Genomic DNA, 20,840 nt, shown 5'->3' on the forward strand with positions numbered 1-20,840 from the left:
ATAATGCGATGATAATTTGGGAAGCTGGTCCCGATACACCTTGCTGTCGGAGCGCCTCCCTGATAAGGAACATGCCATCAACCTCAGACGATCCCGTAGCGGATGGAGTCTATTTGAGAAGGGAAGCGAAAGCAAATCTTGTTGAAAAGGCAAGATAATGGGGTTTCTGACAAGTAGTTTAAGCATTGTCGGGAACCATGATTGCGTATGCCATAAAGGCGCGATCAGTATACCGATCGCCTCGTCATGCTCAATCTTAGTGAGTACTTTGTTTATTATGCTAAATGGCGGAAATGCATAAAAACAGTCATACGTTGACCAGTCTAAAGTGAATGCGTCTGTGTGAACAGAGGCTGGGTCAGCTCGCCATGAAACATACGGTAACAATTGGCGGTTCAACCTCGATGCGAAAAGAGCAGAGATGACGCACTTGTGTGGTTTGATGCGGCAGAGGACAGTGCCTTATTGGGCATTGATCGAGCCTTATGTCTTACATCGATTATGAACTTGAATCCATTTGAAGTATCTTGTCAAATTATTACAGTATACGTTTTTTTTGTACGTGCATTCACAACAAAACTGGACCTACGGGTTTACGTGCCATCCGAAGGACGCAGCAATAATGGTTAAGTGTCTTGCCTGAAGATCCAAGTGATGACCGGGACTGGAACCCACACTCTGCTGAACAGAAGCACAAGGCCTAATTTAGTAAAGCTGTTTACCGGTAAGCAAATTTGTTTGATATAGAAGAGTTTGCGGTAACACCATGTAATAACAATCTCTAAATGAGTTGGGGTGGTTCTGAAAACTCGACGTTTCGATCAGTAGACGATCAGAGCACACTGATCGAAGACGATCAGAGCATACTGATCGAAACGTCGAGTTAACCCAACGGTTCTTTTCAGAACCACCCCAACTCATTTAGAGATTGTTATTACATGGTGTTACCGCAAACTCTTCTATATCTTATCTCCACCATGCAAAGTTTCAAATCCTACAAATTTGTTTGCTTACTGTAACAGAAAAATGTGCGTAAGCATTCGTAAACGTATTTCACCATGATTTCTCCAGCAAGCAGACCATTTCTAGGCGTTCATACACATTCACGATGGATTTGCTTTGTCACGTCACTCATGTGCTTTCCGCGGGTTCTTATAAGCATTTACCCTTCCATACGGTAACAGCTTTATGAAAATAGAAAGTCCGCAAAGGAACGCTCGGCAATCACAAAACGGATGCTTAATATAACAGATTTTAAATTTGCAACGGGTATACAAAATATTAATTTTGGTTTTACCCTTACACCGGTGAGTGAAATCACTGTATATTCAGCACTTTCCCGAGTCCTGTGAAAAAATATCACAGGCATATTACTCGGGTTGGATTCGAAACCACGACCTTGTGAAATTCGGCCCATGCAGAGCTTGATTGAGTTCGGTGCTTGTGCTTTTATCTACTCGGCCACGACTCACCCTCGATTTACTTGGGACTATCAAACTAACGAGGGCAACAGTCTCTAATTTATCAAGCAATGTTCTTGTTCTATGGATAGCTCAGCAACAACCTCTTAATGCCCATGCACAAACTGTCATTTTTTGATAATAAGAAAGAACTCCGTTCCGATGAACCCTTTTAGTCTGGCCCCGGGCAGGTCATCATCGTGTATACAAATAATTATGTGATGCATTTCCCTCTAACATGAAAAGTGTCACTCGTTGCTTTCTCTAATTGTCAAGAATGGAAAATCCATGGTAATAAAATATCTTGCTACAGTGAAGTGTATAAAAAGAAGAGAGAGGTGTCACAACGATTCGTCACGTGGAACTTTCAGGAAGAAATTCAATTTGTCATAACACCGTGAACCATAACTCATAAATGTGTCTCTTTACATTATGTGGATGTCGTAAGAGGTATAGAGCAATCATTATTTCAATAGCAATTTTGTGGGTCTCTTTTTCACAACCTCTTAAAGACACTACAGACACCTTCAGATAACTGTTATAGATCAGTCTTCTCTTAATCTGGTGTATCTCAAATTATTCACAAATAAACAGACTTGTGATAATTCGAACTCAATTGGTCGTCGCTGTTGCAAGATAATAATGGAAGAAAAAACACCCTTGCCATACGAAGTTGTGTGCTTTCAGATGCTTCGAGACCTCAAAATCAAATTCAATCTCAACATCTCTACATTGATTGCTAACAAGTAAGTTTGCTATGGTAACAATTATTATTTAGTTTTGTCTGTTTGGCTGGCCATAGGTGCTCCCTAATTTGCATTTTACGCTTTCCTTGCGTTAGGACCGCACCTTTACCATTGTGTTTGATAGCCAAAAACATTCAAGCGTATTCAAGCCTATATAAATGAAGAGCTTTCTCAGTCTCCCCATTCAGGTGAAATCACTTACATCGAGTTCAGATCGTTTTATCATTTATCTCTGCGTATATTTAAGGCCTGACTTCTACTTCAAGTGAACACGTCCAGACCGCCGAAATTTTTGAAAATTTAAAGTCTATTTTGACGCTAAGTCCAGCACTATCGCCAAACCATCGGATGACTCCACTGAGCTGAAAGAACTCCAACTCAAGCTAGAAGCCAAAGATCTTTCCAGACCAGGCAATATCGCCCAGTACGAGTTCTGTGGCAAACTCGAAATTGTGCTGTGCATAATCCAATCTGCCTTAATTACCGATAATAACATTGAAGCAGCCCTACAAGCCGTCCAAGAAGGAACTGCTCTGATCGCCGACAGGAAACAGAAAGTCGGAATCGCCGATTCAAGCAAGGCCGGTTGGGGGACCATTTTTTACCCAGATAAGACCGACAAATTGACCGCCGAACAGCAAAAGAAGGTTCTCATTGCCGAGGAAGCTGCCCTAAGAGACATCGAGACTCGTAAGCGGCGACGTAATGAATCCCCGCAACACCAGGCAGAGCGGTTTCTAGACCCTTATTCAGTCACCCCGATCTTCGTCTTTTTTGAGGTATTGTAAAGCGATTTGATCAACCCCTACCTAATACTTTGTCGAATTTCAAAAGCCGTTTGTGATCCCACCATTATCCCATGCTGTAAATAAATAATTTGAATCAAATCATATTGCCTCCTTGTCCTTTACTATGGCGTGTCCATTAACACTAAACTGTTTTTCATGCGTATGAGCGAAGCGAAGTAGCATGAAAATTTAGTTTTGTTTGTTTGGCTCGCCATAGGTGCTCCCTAATTTGCCATAGGTGCTCCCTAATTTGCGTTTTACGCTTTCCTTGCTTTCCTTTTTACGCTTTCCCCCCAACCCCCCCCCCCCCCCCCCGACCCAGGGCTAAGTGGTTAATTTGCTAAGAAACGTTTATTTTTTGTTTTGGTTGTTCCCTTTTCTCTCGTTCTTGTACAATTGTGTTTTTCAGGCATGCCGACTTTGAGTCGTGCTCTCCTGCGGCATGTCTGGCCATTGGTCCAGTCAAGACCCACACCAGCCGTCCCTTACACCAGGCACAGACCTCCATTCTCATCTTGGCATAGCCCCAAGCAGGCCACCAGCGTCTCGACAGGGCCTTTTGATAACGCCATTTCCAGCACCGCCTCAACGTTGCCAAAGGCCCAGTAAAGACAATACATGTATTTGCAATAATATTTGATGAGATTCCTAAGATACTCCGCAACCACCCATGTGGCTCGAGTTTCCTCTCCTATTTCAAGCTCAGTAAGAAAAAGCGCTGCAAGATGTAATCTTAAATCTGAGGTAACGGTTATGGTTTTATTTCTACAAAATGTCATCAATATTTTGGTCCTTGTAAGAATTACAAGGTATTTCCCTGCAGAAGCGTTAGCAATTTACTTGTCACATTATAAAAAATCGCATTCAAACTTCAAATAATTATGCTCTCCTTTTTCGTCACAACGAGACGGCCGGTGTTAAGGCTAATCCACTTATCTGTATTGCCAAACAATAAATTCTTCTCCTCTCGCAAACATTGCACGAACGCATGGCGTAATGACACACAACTGTTCTGCAAAACATCGCTTTGAAAACTGCACCACAGATACGAGTTCATGGATGCTTGTGAACAAGTTAAAGTTAAACGAACCTAAAGCAGAATTGCTCTTTGTTTCATCTAAGTATCAGCAGCGTTTGATAAAAACCCATCATGTAAATATTGGTAGTGCTCAGACTACCCCCGCTACATCTGTACGTAATCTTAGTGTTATTTGTGATATGAATATGTCTATGGATACACATGTAAAGAAAGTTTGTCAGTCTGTGTATTATAATATCCAGAACCGGAACAGTTTTCGTAGAACTCTTGATGACAAATCGGCTTCTATCCTGGTACATGCATTTGCTTTATCTCGTTTAGATATTGGAAATGGTCTTTTGTTCAATATTTCTAAACACAATCTAAATAAACTCCAACATGCCCTGAATGCAGCAGCTAGGGTCCTCTCTAAGACCTCTAAATTTGATAATATTTCACCGGTTTTACAGAAACTTCATTGGTTGCTAGTACAAGAGCGTATTCAGTTCAAAAGTTTACTTTTAACACGGAAAGTACTTCTCGGATTAGCACCAGGCTATCTCAATGAACTTATTTCACACACTACATTCCTCAACGCAGCCTCAGATCATCAAACAAGTGTCTTCTTGTGACACCGAGGACACACACCTCTTATGGTAATAGGGCTTTTTCATATGCAGTACCTACCCTCTGGAATACTCTACCAATAGCCATGCGCACAGCTTCTTCATTAGACACATTTAAATTGCAACTAAAAACCTATTTGTTTCCTAAGTCACGATAATTAGGCACTCTTTTGGACTTTTTCTTTGTATAAACTTCTTTGTTTTGGTTTTCTTTTCCTCTCCAGCGCTAGTCGAATTGAGCTTTAAATACTGCTTATGTTTAGAGAGTCAACAGTGCTTAGTTAAAATTCATTGAAATTGTTAACGAATTATGGGATCAGATGACCATCAACGTGTGTGTATTACACCACTGAACATAGTACTGTATACATAGAACAGGGTGTTTTTTCTTTCATTATTATCTCGCAACATCGATGACCGATCGAGCTCAAATTTTCACCGGTTTGTTATTTTATGTATATGTTGAGATACACCAACTGTGAAGACTGGTCTTTGACAATTACCAATAGTGTCCAGTGTCTTTAACTTGCTCGAAGAAAATAGGTCTATCTGGGTTTTTTATGGACGCTCGCTGATGGTAAAAAGACACAGGAGAGACTGCTACGCAAACGTTATTTTCCTCTCCCTTTTCTCTGGATGTATTGTATGCGGTAACCTATAGGTTAACATACGGAGCCCCTAAGGGGACACTAAAAAAAAATGTTTTTTTAAATTATCTCGTGCGCAAAAGATAATAAAATATAGTTTTTTTTTAATGTACCTTAAAGGGCTCCGTAGTAACCCTTCATCTAAGGTAAGAAAAAAATGTGGAATGGGAATAAGTTTAGGCCGGATAAGTTGGTGGCGAGGTGCGGAAAATTTTCCCAGGGCAGTTTTAGTATCCAAAGCACGTCCGGGATCTCAAAGGAGGAACAATGATCTTCAGACGCCCCTTGAATCCCGCCAAGGTGCCCGGGGAAGCAAGCGGACACGACACTATTTGTAGGCCTACACTATGGCATGGTTGCGCAACCCGAATGATGTTCTTTAAACTATAATTTACAAAAACAGTTTCATTCTTATTATTTATATCACTGCTGTTTTGGGGGTAAACACGGGGAGCCCAATGTTCAAGTTTTTGAACCACTTATGCCGGTCCGAAGTTCACTATCATTCCTGTCAACAAATGTTCACTTATAATGTGCGGCACTGCTTCCCGCCGCATCATGGACAGGAATGCACTTATCCTTCCACTTTGCTATAAAGTAGTTCTTTTTGTACCCTGCATGCTTAGCCTAAAATTAGTTATCACTGTCTTACAGTTACGTATGTTATATTCAATACAAGATCATTGTTTGATTTTTGGGGGTAAATGCAATGAGACCAATTTCACAGAGCTGCTTAAATTTGCTTAACATAAAATTTTTTCCTTGATAAAAACAGGATTACCAACCACATTTCCACCTGATTTTTTGGATAATCAAACAACAGCTGAATACCAGTAACAAGCAATATGCAACATATGGAAATTTGGTTGGTAATCTTGTTTTTATCAAGGAAGAAATTTCATGATAAGAAAATTTGTGTGCTTAGCAGCTCTATGAAATTGGGCCCAGGTGTCGACTTTGGTTCTCACTGAAGCTAAACTCTCAAAACGCGCATTGATTTCAAAAGGTGGTCTGAGTGAACGGCCCGGGCGTGGCATGACGCCATTTTTGTTTTCATTATTTTCTGGTTTGGTGTTGGGTAGAAAAGATGTTCTTCTGAAGTATTCTGAAATTATATTGATTTTCATACCGTCGTGTTAATTTTTTCTGACAATTTATCGTATTTCGTATAGCCGGGTGTATCTTGTAGAAAACAGAGGTGAGTGCATTTTGTGTTTATCTTCAAATTACTGAATAAATTATGAGACCATCAGTCGATTTCACGAAACGCTAGGATCAATCCTATCTCGAGTTAGAACGAGTAACCCGTCCTAACTTAGGATGAGTTCAATGCGTCCTACGTATTTGGATACGGAACTGAACCCGTCCTAAGTCCTAAGATTAATCCTAAGTTAGGAAGAGTTTGGTGAAATCGACGGCATTTCTGTTACAAGACTGCCATTGAGCCAACTCAACACCCGCCGTACCTCGGTAGGAGCGGTTTATCTTCCCTCGGCTTCACTTCAGTGCCAAATTTCATAAAGCTGCTTAGCACACAAATTGCTTAGCATGAAAATTCTTCCTTGATAAAAACAGGATAACCAAGCAAACTTCCATTTGCCTGGTATTCAGCTGTCGTTTGCTTATCCTGAAAATCACGTGGCAATTTGGTTGGTAATCTTGTTTTTATCAAGGCAAAATTTTCAGTGCATAGACAACCCGGAAATGAATCATACATTTTACTACTACATACTAGCAGTATACTTTCGAACATGTTTTATTAACATTTGCAACCAATGTTCTATAATCATAGAAATAACCATCGCGACCAGTATTCGGTAGCCATTGCAATCAATGTTCTATAACATAGCCACCATTGGTCTCTAGAGTCTAACTAACCAAAGCAACAAAATGTTTTGTAACGATAGTAACTAATTCTCTATTTAACTTTCTTTTCCGCAGGGAGTGGGGTGGGGAAATTACTGCCCCCTCAAAACAGAAACCAGCTTTAAATTCAGCATTGAAACCAACAGGTAAGTTATTCAACCGAAAACATGTCAAACCTTGTAATTATCAATCTTAAGTGTTGTAAAAGATTGGAGAAAGTATCATTCCAATCGAGATAATTTGGAATTTTTGGTCAAGAAGCTGAGGCTCGGTTTCATCCAAAACAAAGCCATCTCTAAGAATATTGAAAGGTGTTTGATCAACTCATAAACACAAACTCCATGGTTAAGTTTTTTTAACAAAGTAGATTACTGACAAGAACCAAGAAAAAAGTGTTAATTCTCTTGGATGAGTTGATGAACTTCAAACCACATAGGCCTAAATACACGCAAACACTTGGTTGACAATCAGAAGCAGGGCCCAGGCACAGAATGTTCGGTAGTCATACATCTAGTCATCCCATTAGAAGTTAAAAAGCTCACCATTGGGTATCGTTCTTGTAAAAATTGAGGGTTTTTAAATATGGCAACTTGGGAATGTATCGCTTTGGGCAGCACAGTTTTGGTGATTCGACAGCATTGTTGTACCAAATGATAAGTGGTGTTGTTTATGTGTTTATTTTTTAATTATACATTTTGTTTTAAAGCCTACACATGGCATCACAAGGTTGTAGACTTGTGTCGTGTGTTCTATGACAAAGATCTGGGTGCGTGTGTATTATATACGCTTCAAACCGGGACCTATAATATTCAAAAAGGACAATGAGTAAAAGTCTTGAACAAACAATGTCAATTTTATTGTTATGTCATGGATTTATCTTTACAATGGTGATATAATGGGGATGATTGGTAAAGGCGTTCAAGAGATATGCTTATTTCAATTGGACGGCATAAAAACGTTTCTGTCCAACTAAATTTTAAGAAGGCTATTTTAAGATCCAACTAAACCAAACGGCCCTTTTTTCAGGGCCACTTAAAAAACAAAAGGGAAAAGAAAAACATTGTTACATGCTCTCCTTAAAGGCAGTGGACACTATTGGTAATAACTCAAAATAATTATTAGCATAAAACCTAACTTGGTAACGAATAATGGGGAGCTGTTGATAGTATAAAACATTGTGAGAAACGGCTCCCTCTGAAGTAACGTAGTTATCGAGAAAGAAGTAATTTTCCACGAATTTGATTCCGAGACCTCTGAAAGCACAAAACTTCGTTTTTTTCGTGCGAAATAGAATAGGCTGGTGGCTAAATTGGCTGCTCATTTTCCGAAGTTAGCCGAGAAAACCTAAAGGTAAATCCACGACCTACTTAGAAGTTGACATTACCTGTTGTTCTTAAAATAATAGCTCCCATCCAATGGTTGCCTTTTTTTATGACTCACCCGGTGTAAAGTCCCCGGTTCGGTAAACGTCCCCCGACGGAAAACGTGTACAAAACCAAAGGGAGCTGTTGCCAAAAAGTTCAAGAGGGACAATACGAGGTCCACGATTGCAGGGCCCAATTTCATAGAGCTTCTTAAAGCCATTGGACCCTTTCGGTAAACAGTATTGTCCAAGGCCCACACTTCGTGTATCACAACTTCTATATCAAATAACAAACCTGTGAAAATTTGGGCTTAATCGGTCATCGGAGTCGGGAGAAAATAACGGGAAAACCCACCCTTGTATCCGCGCGTTTCGCCGTGTCATGTCATGTGTTTAAAATAAATCCGTAATTCTCGTTAATGAGAATTGATATTGTTTTACTGTTTTCTCAAAAAGTAAAGCATTTCATGGAATAATGTTTCAAGAGAAGTATTTCACCACTACCTTCTGTAAACCCTGTAAGTTATTTGTAAATCTGTGAACTTTTTTTTTTCTGTACCGAAAGGGTCCACTCATGGCTTTAACGGTCGATTTTGTGCTTATCGGGCGCATCTAGCAAATTTTTCGTTTCATAGCCTTGATTAAGCAATGATGTTTGCTTATAGCGGCAGGCAAGCAAGCAAGCAAAAGGGGCCATTAAAGCACCCTGTTTAAGCGCAGGGCCCAATTAGAGCTGCCGTAACGGTCGATTTTGTGCTTATTGGGCGCACCTAGGAATCCTTGCTTAAGCAATGTTTTTTGCTTAAAGCGGTAAGCAAACAAAAAGGATCTTTAAAACCTCAAGTTTTTGCTTAAGCACCCTGTTTAAGGAACACGTTGCATTGGATCGGACGAGTTAGTTTATAAAAAGTGTTTGTAACCGTTTTTAATAAATTGCATATGGTTGGAAAGATGTTTTAAAAGTAGAATACAATGATCCACACAAGTTTGCCTCGAAATTGCGTGGTTTTCCTGTTACTGCGCGAACTAACACGGTCGGCCATTTATGGGAGTCAAAATTTTGACTCCCATAAATGGCCGACCGTGTTAGTCGACGAGGTAAAAGGAAAACCGTGCAATTTCGAGGCATGTTTGTGTGGATCATTGTATTCTACTTTTACAACATCTTTCTAGCCATATGCATTTTTTTAAAAACGGTTACAAACGCTTTTCAAAGACCAACTCGACCGATCCAAGGCAACGTGTTCCTTTAATGCACAGAGCACATAGTGCAAAATCGTTGCAAACGTTGTTATTGTGCCGGCGTAGCGGTGTGTACTGTATGTGTGGTTGCATGGTAGGTGTAGCGAAGCAAACGAGTGTCTAAAATGCTCTAGAAATGTTGTACAATGTATTATCTTCTTGTTTACTTCCAAGTTAGTGTGTAAACCTTGCGAGGAGCACTTTGAACCATTACAAATAATACATATAACACACAGAAGCTGATGACTTTTTTTATCGCCACTCCGCATTTGTTTCTCACGCCATTTTGTCAGCACCTTCTTCTTTTTTGCTCAAGCAAACGGTCTCAAATTTCGCGCGCAGTTTGTTAACGTGCTTAAGCTAGCAACCGCCCGTGAAATAGGTTTACGCTTAAGCAATTTGTTTTGCTACCTTAAGCAAACAAAATTTGCTAACCGTTAAGCAGCTCTATGCAATTGGGCCATGCACACACTGCAACATGTTTACACAGAATGCGCACATAATTTTGATTTACCTTTACACCTATTTGTATTAAGTGCTGTATAGTTTGAATCCTAAGCAGTGGTGTCCTGCCGCTAGCAATACTAGAAAGGTGGTTTAGTGGTCAGACATCTGCTCTAGAAATGCAAAGGTCGTGGATTCGAATCCCCCTTGTGATTTACCTGTGGATTTTCCCCCGGAGAACTCAGGAAAGTGTTGAGTATTATTCTGAATTATTCAATTCTTTATTTCAGCCCTTGTATAGCCTGCACGTTGGACTCTAACATGGATCTCTTTGTGGTTAAAGTACCATAACTTCATTCTAATTTTCGGTCATTGGGTTCTGTTAGTATGAAGAGACTTCATCACTCTGGAACAGATCCATCATGTCGGCATTTAACACAACAACAGATTCGACAACCACAACTGTTGTCGGAGAGTCTAGTGATCTAACAACAATGGAGAAAATAGGCATTGTCGTAGGCATTGTCGTAGGCATTGTCGTCGCTTGTGCTGCCGTGTGTACTCTGGTTTATACATTATGTAAGTCGTTTTTTTCTATATGCAGACCCCATCTTTTCTGCAAAAATTGAGGCACAAAGTCTAAACATACGACTCCCAAATAACATAAAGTAACTTTTGCATGTCACTTATCAATTAAAGACAGTCGCATTTTGATGACTTGTTTACAATACAACAAATCTTTTCATGCTTGCATTAAGACGGCCGCGACCACCCAAACTTATTTGACACACCAAAGCTAAGAGGCCGACTATACTCTATCTTGATCGACATATACCTTTTACGGAACTCCATTAATGTCACACCAATTTATATTTAAAAAATGTATTAATTTATCTTGGAATGACGCTATATACAAGCAAATATACCCACTTTTTCAGAATAGCTTGTTGAAAATGCCAACATATTGAAAGATGTCTGCTTTCAAAAATAAATTTATCTAATTACTCTACATCATCTCGAAAGTAGTTGCACAGATTATGGTTAACTTGGAAAATTGACATCCCATTTTCAAAGGATTTCAATGCCCTACATCGTGTTTGGAGGGTTTGCCGTAAACGCTGAATAACAACAATTTATTGGCCCTATCTAGAACTCACAAGTACTCATGTTTTTGTTGAACTGTGATTCAAGCCCACTACCTCCATAAGCATTGAGTCAAACAGTTTTACGAAAAACAATAACACAAGAAACCCAAACTGTGATTGCGCAATCTAGTTTCTAACGATTTGGACTTATTCACCTGTTTTTATTCTCTTAAAGGCAGTGGACACTATTGGTAATTACTCAAAATATTTATTAGCATAAAACCTTTCTTGGTGACGAGTAATGGGGAGAGGTTGATGGTAGAAAACATTGTGAGAAACGGCTCCCTCTGAAGTGCCATAGTTTTCGAGAAAGAAGTAATTTTCCACGAATTTGATTTCGAGACCTCAGGTTTAGAACTTGAGGTCTCGAAATCAACCATCTAAAAGCACACAACTTCGTTTGTTTTTTCTTTCATTATTATCTCTCAAGTTCGATGACCGATTGAGCTCAAATTTTCACAGGTTTATTATTTTATGCATATGTTGAGATACACCAACTGTGAAGACTAGTCTTTGACAATTACCAATAGTGTCCAGTGTCTTTAAATGACTTGTTTATCGTTTGTATTAAAGTCACTGGACGCCTTCGGTAATTGTCATAGACCAGTCTTCTCACTTGGTGTATCTCAACATATGCACAGAATAACAAACCTGTGAAAATTTGAGCTCAATTGGTCGTCGAAGTTGCGAGATATGAATGGAAAAAAAACACCTTGTCGCACGAAGTTGTGTGCTTTCAGATGTCTTGAATTCGAGGCCTCATAATTAAATTCTGAGGTCTCGAAATCAAATTCAAATATTATTTTAGTGAGAAATAACTTCTTTCTCGAAAACGACGTTTACTTCAGAGGGGGCCGTTTCTTACAATGTTTTATAATATCAACATCTCCCCTATGATCGCTTACAAGTAAGTTTTTATGCTAACAATTATTTTGAGCAATTACCAACAGTATCCAGTGCCTTTAACGTTCTTGTTGCCAATAAATCATTTTTTTGCATGACATGTTTAAGAATTTATTTATACATACAATTTTGTTGTTTTTTGTGTTTTGTGTAAGAATACAAAATATTAGTCGTCTTGAATAAAACTTGAAATTATTTGAATGGAACTGGAAACGAAGTTTGTTATAAACAGCTTGTATTTTTTGTCTGCGTTACCTAAAGGTCGGAGTTGCCGGAAGCGTATGAGGAGAAAGAAGAAAGGTAATTATTAAAGTACTGACATCTTTTCAGACGTTCCATTCTAGAATACTGTGTCTTCATGATTGAATGCATGTTATACTGTTGTCAAAGACCAGTATCCAGTTTGGTGCATTCATCAAACCTGTGGAAATGTTGGCACAATTGGTCGTCGAAGATGCAAATAATGGAAAGGAAATAGACCCTGTTGCATAGAATTGTGTGCTTTAAGATGAACGATGCCTTCATGCCTGAAACTATATGACAATTTGTCTTTTAAAATCAACAGCTCGTCAGTTTGTATTACGGTCTCTTGTTTGAGAGTAAGGTATAACTTCAGCTCATACTTCGTGATTCTGTCCAACTAGGATTTACCAAAGTTGAAGTATGAATTTTATAAGTCAAGACCCGAACCATTGAGTCTTCATACATGTGAGTCCATAACTAAACGAGTTAACAAATAACTACAAATTTTATTTATCTTTTAAATGATAGAGCGGGTTGAAAGAAGCCGACGGGTAGACAGTCATGAGATGTCATCACTAACCGCAGAAGGTAAACACAAAACATCATGAACCGGTGTTATTATGGCGAAGTAGAGATAATAGGCATTTTCAGACTATAATGAAGAAACGGGTCTTCAGTCTGAATCTTATATAAAATCAAGACCCGAACCATTGAGTTTTCATCCATTCAAGTTCATAACTAAACGAATGAACAAGTAACTTCAAATTATGTTTTCCTTTTTAATGATAGAGCGGCGTGAAAGACGCCAACGGGTAGACAGTCATGAGATGTCATCACTAACCGCAGAAGGTAAATACAAAACATTATATGACCCGTTTTTAAGGAGAGATAAAGGCATTCTTAGACGGGTTTTTATTTGACTAAATGAACTTAAGGAAACTGGACTCCTCTGCTCTGTGTGACAAAACGCCTGAACTTGTATCTTGTTTTGAGATTTTACAAAACACGTTTTTTTTCACCAGGCCCCAATTTCATGTGCCAGTTTACCGCAGAAATCTGCTCAAACGGATCACTGTTAATAAAGTCCATTTTGTGCTAGCTGTTCAAGTGAAGATTGGTTAAAAGCGAACGTGAAGTAGACCTAAACTCGCGTATAGGCTACAAAGAAAACATGTATCGGTAAATAATTGATATACTTACCAATTAATCAGGGGGAGAAATCATCTGAACCCTGTTTGTAAAAATACCAGAGTCGTGACTGGTAAACAGATCTTGCACAACCGTTACATTTGAGATTTTGCGTCACGTGGGGTGTTTAAACGGTTGATAACGACCAGCTGGGGTTGTTTATAACCGGTTGTTTTCGGATAGCATTGTGCGGGTTAGTGCACAACCTCGTTCCTCGGGGTGATTTATCTCGCCGCGCCGTTAGCCCATGGATACGAGGATGCATTCTACGCGCACGAATGCATATCCGAAAAATGCACCACGAGTACCGAGCTCAAGGACTTTGAAAAACGGATAATTTTTTACAGAGTTTTCTAATTTATTACGTCTTTTAACCAAAATGGCATTTATGAATGGGAATAAAAGAGTAGTGACTTGTTTTAAACGGCCGTTTAACACCTTGCGGGGTCAGGGCCATGCGATAAAGGCGCTCGTCTTTGGCTCGGGCCTTTATCGCACGTACGGCCACGATCCTGTCGGGTTTAACGGCCGTTTAAGACTTCGTCACACCCTTTTATTCCCTTATTTTTCTTTTGAAAGTGTACTCCGAGCGGCCTCGAAGAAGACACCAGGAAGAGGGCCAAGAAATGTCATCACGAACGATAGGAGGTAAGTGCACATAATTTCGCACAGGCAGTTAATTTTAAAGATATTTTTGTTTAAAGGCAGTGGACACTATTGGTAATTACTCAAAATAATTATTAGCATAAAACCTTACTTGGTAACGAGTAATGGGGAGAGGTTGATAGTATAAAACATAGTGAGAAACGGCTCCCTCTGAAGTAACATAGTTTTCGAGAAAGTAATTTTTCACGAATTTGATTTCGAGACCTCAGAATTAGAATTTGAGGTCTCGAAATCAAGCATCTGAAAGCACACATTTTCATGTGACCATGGTGCGACAAGGGTGTTTTTCCTTTCAATAATATCTCGCAACTTCGATGACCGATTGAGCTCAAATTTTCACAGGTTTGTTATTTTATGTATACGTTAAGATAACTGTGAAGACTAGTCTTTGACAATTACCAATAGTGTCCAGTGTCTTTAAAGGGAAATGCCGCGCAGTCAAATATTCAAATTTATTGAAAGTTTATAAATCTTCTGGAGCACCCTAATCAGGGATGATATTTGGTCCTTGGTAAAAGGTTAGAGTACAAGGGCTGATCTACATGTACACATGGCGTGGGCTCCTATTGAAAATTGAGGCTGTTAAAAAAAAGGGGTATCTCGCGCAAACGGTGTCATATATATTAGTATTACAGTTATTTGTTTTATCAAAGAATTATACATCAGACACATTTGCATACCTATTTCTTGCGTACAGTGAATGGACAAATAATAATGTTGGTGAAATACCCAACCACTGTATCTTCCTGTTTCTACAAGTAGTTTATGAGCTAAACATCTAGATTTAGCCAGATAATGTCTGTATTGGGATTATTCAAATAAAAAAACATAAATAAAAGAAACATAGATAATGGTTCTACTTCAATGTTCGGTAGATTCTTAGTTAATTTTATTTTACTCCACGTTCTAATAACATACCTAAGCCAGCTAATAATTATAGTAGTCATAGAATTGGAAATGGATGTTAAAGACACTGGACACCTTTGGTAACTGTCAAAGACCAGTATATATTCTCACTAAAGACAGTTGTGACAAAAGCTTGATATTTTGTTGTCCTGTCCATGTTTGCTTGGAATTGCCCATATGTTGAGATACAGCAAGTGAACAGACTGGTCTTTGGCAATTACCAATAGTGTCCAGTGTCTTTAAACACCAGAGAACCAGTCAGAATTCACTCCAAGTGGTCCGGCTGGCTTGTTCAATATTGAAAAGCATCCCTGTTCAAAATGAGTTACGGACTATGTGAACAGGTTGATGGATTTAGTGAATGACAAGCTAATATTGCTCATCACTAACCAAGTTAAGGGCAAACCCTGACGTTTGTTTTGAATTGTCAGGCTCTATGTTTTTATAATAGACGATGTTTTAAGCGATGGTATTACCATTCCAGAAATAATAGAGATTCATTCATCTCTCTGAAGGTTGTGCCAAATACTGGTTTAAGCATCACAAATTAAGATTGTTCTATAAAATGTTCATACTTTTTGTTTGCAATTAATCAGATGATAGCAGTGAGCAGGGAGCCCATCCAATGAGAGATCCAGCTCAGATAGCTGCAGAGAGCTGTAGAGAGGCAATGAGAGATCATTATATGAACACAGGTAGCTATGTGCAGCTGATACCGTGGGAGGATGATGACACACAACATATCAAAGATATCTTTACAGAATTAACATTGGAGGAGTCTGGAAAGAAACTTGACTCGTACGAGGAAATACTTCTTCAGACAACAAGATATGGCTATCCAATAAAACGGGTTATTTTGAATGGGGAACCTGGTAGAGGGAAGTCTACCCTCATAGATAAGATGGCACATGACTGGGCATGTGGTGAAGCATTGCAGCAGTTTGAGCTTGTATTTGTTTTAAGAATGAGTGCAGTTGAACAAAACACGGAGCTAATTGACTCAATTTTTGACCAACTTTTAGACGAGGATACTGGTGTAGATAAGAACTTGTTGAGTTCTTTTATCAGTCACAATCCAGGCAAAGTACTGCTCTTGTTGGATGGCTTTGATGAGTTAAAGACCCGTGACATGAATGAAGACCTATTTGGTTCAATTCTAAAGACCGTGAACCGTTATAAAAACAGAGAGTGTTTTGTTGTAATTACCACTCGTCCCTCTCACTATCATAAATTAGTGACAAAGTCATTAATTAAAGAGCCTTTCACACAGGTCAGGGTTGAAGGTTTTGATAAGGAAGCTATCAAGATGTATGTGAAGAGATTTTATTCGGATGAACATGACAAAGCTGAAAAGCTTATTCGGAGGATCAAATCCTCAAATGTTTTATCTGATTTGGCAAAGAGTCCAATGCTACTTCTTTTGATGTGTATTTTGTGGAGAGACAATTCTACACTCCCCGAAACAATGTCCCGTATCTACAATGAGGCATTGGAGTACATATTTCACAGAAAAATTGATATGCCACCCGATGAAATATCGAAAGTAACAAATGAACTCGGAAAGATTGCCTTGCGTGGTCTTCTTGCTCCAGAACAACAGCTTGCCTTTCCTGAAGAAGAGTTTGAACCGAGAGTAATTGAATCTGCAATAAAGGCAGGTATTCTTACAAGACAGAAGGTACGGAAGGGAATGAAAAGTCACAACAGCATTCAATTCCTTCACAAGACGTTTCAAGAGTTTTGTGCTAGTAAATACTTGCAAAGCTTATTAGAAACAGACACGGTGGAATTTAAGAAAAACCTGAAACAATTGATCAAATCTGGAGGTAATGATTACGTTTTCCGATTTTGTGCTGGTGACAATACGGCATGTACAAGTACAATTTTACAAACACTGGTTGCATCCAAGCAGTTCAAAGAAGAACAACAATGCCTCAAAACAAAAGGTTCAAAACAGGAACGTCCAGCTCTAATGCAGTTAGGCCTAAACTGCTACTTTGAAGGTCAGTCAAAAGATTTACCTCCAGTGGAATTCATAGAGACTGTTCTAACAGAGAATGTACACATTGTTAAATGGAACAGGGACAGTCTGAACTCATTCACAAACTTTCTTCAAAATGTTTATACCCACACTGACAAACAAACTGATTATCTTGACAAGGTACAGTCAGTAGAGATAAGTAAATGTCACTTGGGTGGGTGTATGTCAGATTTGGTAGACTCTTTGAGCTTAATGGCGAATCTTTCATCAGTGACATTGTTAGTATGCACGTTGAATGAGATTAGTGAAGCATACGCTACATTATCAGGAGAAGCCTTAAATACACTTAGTTCTGTTGCATCAAGGGCCCATCACTTCAAGAAAATGGAGAACCTTCAGAATCTACTCTTACACAACTGCTTTTTGACAGGTAAAGATCTGAAACATATTGTTTCTGCACTGTATGATCTGCCCCCTTTGGTTGAATTGAATATTGTGGGTAATGGAGCCTTAAGTGGTTCTGCAGCATCATGGGCCCGTTACTTCAAGAAGATGGACCTTCAGAAGCTTGTCTTGGGTGCCTGCTCATTAACAGGTGAAGATATGACACATATTGCTCCTGCACTGTGTGATCTGCCCAACTTGGTTGAACTGAATCTTGTGGATATTGAAGCATTGGGTGGTTCTGCTGCATCGTGGGCCCATCACTTCAAGAAGATGAATAACCTTCAGAGACTTGACTTTAGTTACTCCTTATTGACAGGTGAAGATATGACACATATTGTTCCTGCACTGTGTGGTTTGCCCAACTTGGTTGAACTGAATCTTGCGGGTAATGAAGCCTTGGGTGGTTCTGCTGCATCGTGGGCCCATCACTTCAAGAAGATGAAGAAACTTCAGAAGCTTGTCTTTAGTCGCTGCTCTTTGACAGGTGAAGATATGACAAATATTGCTCCTGTACTGTGTGATCTGCCCAACTTGGTTAAACTGAATCTGAGGGGAAATGAAGACTTTGGTGGTTCTGCTGCATCATGGGCCCATCATTTTGAGAAGATGATGAACCTTCAGACTCTAGACTTTTGGGACTGTTCATTGACATATGACGATGAAATACAAATTAATTCTGCATGTTGTGATCTGCCCAACTTGAAAACATTGAATATTGAGCATAGTGAGCATCAAAGCTTGGATAGTTTTGATGAAATATATGCACCCCTACAGAGCGAATATGGGGTACCTTGATAACTTGTGCAATTTTACATTTTAATATTTTCTATGTTGCTGTACACTTGGATTTTAAATTTTATGTATTTTTTATATATACTTTTCAACAATTCAATCGGCCTAACTTTGTTCACTTAGATATTGAGGGGTAAATCTACATAGATGATCGACTCCAATAACTGTCAGACAAGAGTTAAATCTCGGAGGTGCTTTTGTAAGAGTTAATTGTTGACTTATTAACACACTGCACTGCATCCTTCCTGGCATGTGCATTATTAGGGGGGGGGGGGGGAATTACACTGTATTTTATTTTATTCCGAAACTGGAACAGGGGTCGATTTCACAAAGAGTTCGGACTAGTCCTAACTTAGGACTAGTCCTAAGGGATATCAAAAACGTACAGCTAGTCCTAAGTTAGGACTAGTAACTCGTCCTAACTCGAGATAAGACTAGTCCTATAACTCTTTGTGAAATCCACCCCAGACCCCATAACCCTGGGGAGGTTAACAATATAATTAAAATAATAAATAACAATTAATGAAGAAGTCACACGGAAAGCTGTGTTAACTTAGAATACAAACATACATTGGTAGCCTTATCAAACAGTTTTATTTTACTTTTAAAACGGTAAATAAAAATGCATACTTGGCATTGCAATAGACCCTTCCCATGTAAATTACACATAGCGCGTGCGCACTAAAGTATTGGTTGGCAAAATGAGGGAACATCGCGCTGTTTTGTACACGGCTAATGGGTGCGTGACGCAGACGCGACTGCGCGTCTGCTTAGTGCACCCAACCAACAGGGTCTGTACGCATGCGTGAATGTAATTAGCATATTTCATGGGAAGGGTCCATTGGAGACTTTGGGACGCTAAGTGGCTAGTAGGACTTCCCAGGTAAATTTCCATTGTTTACGTAGTTTGCAAATACCGGGGCGCGCGCGTAAAGCTTGGAATTAGGTGCCTTGTGGTCTTGCTGGTATCCAAATTTGATCCATATATATCCCACAATGCACCTCATTCAACAGTCTGCGCTTGCGCAATGGTATTTGCGAAATGGTCTATGGATTTTACCTGGTAAGTCTGCTGCCACCAAGCGTCCCAAAAGTCTCCCATTAATTATAGGTCATCAAGAGTGTCAATTAAAAACCTCTTCCCTACAAAGAATGTCAAAGCATTTGTATTGATTAATAATATAAACCAATACTTATTCCTAAAGTCATTGTAACATGGGCAATCTAGCAGAAAAAAGATTTCTTTTTCAACATCAAGGTGACAATGCGGGCAAATTCTTTGGCTTGACTCTAACCCAATACACCTTCCTATTTCATTATTATAAAAAAAAGTATTGTGTGAAGAGCATCTGAAACTGGCCAAAGAATGGCGATAAGTGGCTTTATAAACACAGTGTAAATTTAACTCAAACTCAAACTGGGTTATGAAGGTACGGTATGTCCTGAGCTTATTCTTTTGGCCAGATTTAGTTCTACAGTTATTGTGCAATATATTAATACCAGTTAGAAATAAACACATTACATGTAGTTGTTGAACAACACAACATACGTTTCACATTCCTTTGATTAGATAGCTCAGATATGTTCTCTGGCACATCACAGGAGACTGAATCAAAGTGTTTTCTAAAGAAGCATGACAAATACCGAAGTTTGTGGTTAATCCCTACATTTTGATCAACATTGAAGGCGTTGCAAAATGGCATCTCTGTGTTCACCACGCAATTTAAACTATGTTTACATTGCTTTGTGTACAAAGGCAAAACGAGAATTCACCTGACTGCGTCATTTGGGTGTACGCCTATTCACATTTAAAATAAACCTTAGACCGATTGCGCTAGCAATGTTTACATGTAATCATGTGACCTATAGTGTCTAGAAAAACACAGCTAAAGACATGGGAAGACTCGTACCGATGGACCATAATTGGCTGTATTTTCAATAAATAACACTTACAACTAAAAACGGAGCACTTTTTTTGAAGTTGAATATTGTGACATTGTTTAAATCACATTTGCTGTTTGGTGTTCCCAATATTCTACTATAAAAGAGGTTTCTTTTGAGAGTATGATTAGACTACGTAAACTACTTAGGTTTGAGCGAGCTCACACGCCGTGGATTTTGCGTTGTGCACGGCGTGAAGTTGGGCTGTGATAAGAGAGATCGCAAAGTTGTCCTGCTCATAGCTGACAGCTACCCCTTTTAATCAAATATTCTGGGGGTGAAAATAAAGGGATTTGCAGCCTCTTAATGAGATTTTTATTAAAAATATTTGCATCAAAATCATTACAATGAGGGCACTTTAAAACCACACTTTCCATGCATAAACACATGACATCGTGTGAAAATTCTCTTGGAATTTCCTGTTTGGT

General features: G+C 39.1%; 1 protein-coding gene and 1 pseudogene across 1 annotated transcript; both read left to right on the forward strand.

Moving 5' to 3' along the window:
- The first annotated feature begins 1,875 nt into the window (after positions 1 to 1,875).
- Positions 1,876 to 3,603, forward strand: LOC139934112 (uncharacterized; annotated as a pseudogene).
- A 2,750-nt stretch (positions 3,604 to 6,353) lies between these two features.
- LOC139953714 (NLR family CARD domain-containing protein 4-like) lies at positions 6,354 to 20,621 on the forward strand. Its single transcript, XM_071953241.1, has 8 exons — positions 6,354 to 6,483; positions 7,227 to 7,297; positions 10,491 to 10,779; positions 12,510 to 12,548; positions 13,020 to 13,079; positions 13,281 to 13,340; positions 14,259 to 14,327; positions 15,848 to 20,621. Exons 3-8 carry the CDS (start codon positions 10,623 to 10,625, stop codon positions 18,472 to 18,474), a joined length of 3,012 nt encoding a protein of 1,003 aa, XP_071809342.1. The 5' UTR covers positions 6,354 to 6,483; positions 7,227 to 7,297; positions 10,491 to 10,622; the 3' UTR covers positions 18,475 to 20,621.
- Positions 20,622 to 20,840: the final 219 nt, after the last annotated feature.

The sequence above is a fragment of the Asterias amurensis genome, chromosome 2 (genome assembly GCF_032118995.1).
Source record: "Asterias amurensis chromosome 2, ASM3211899v1".
Classification (NCBI taxonomy): Eukaryota; Metazoa; Echinodermata; class Asteroidea; order Forcipulatida; family Asteriidae; genus Asterias; species Asterias amurensis.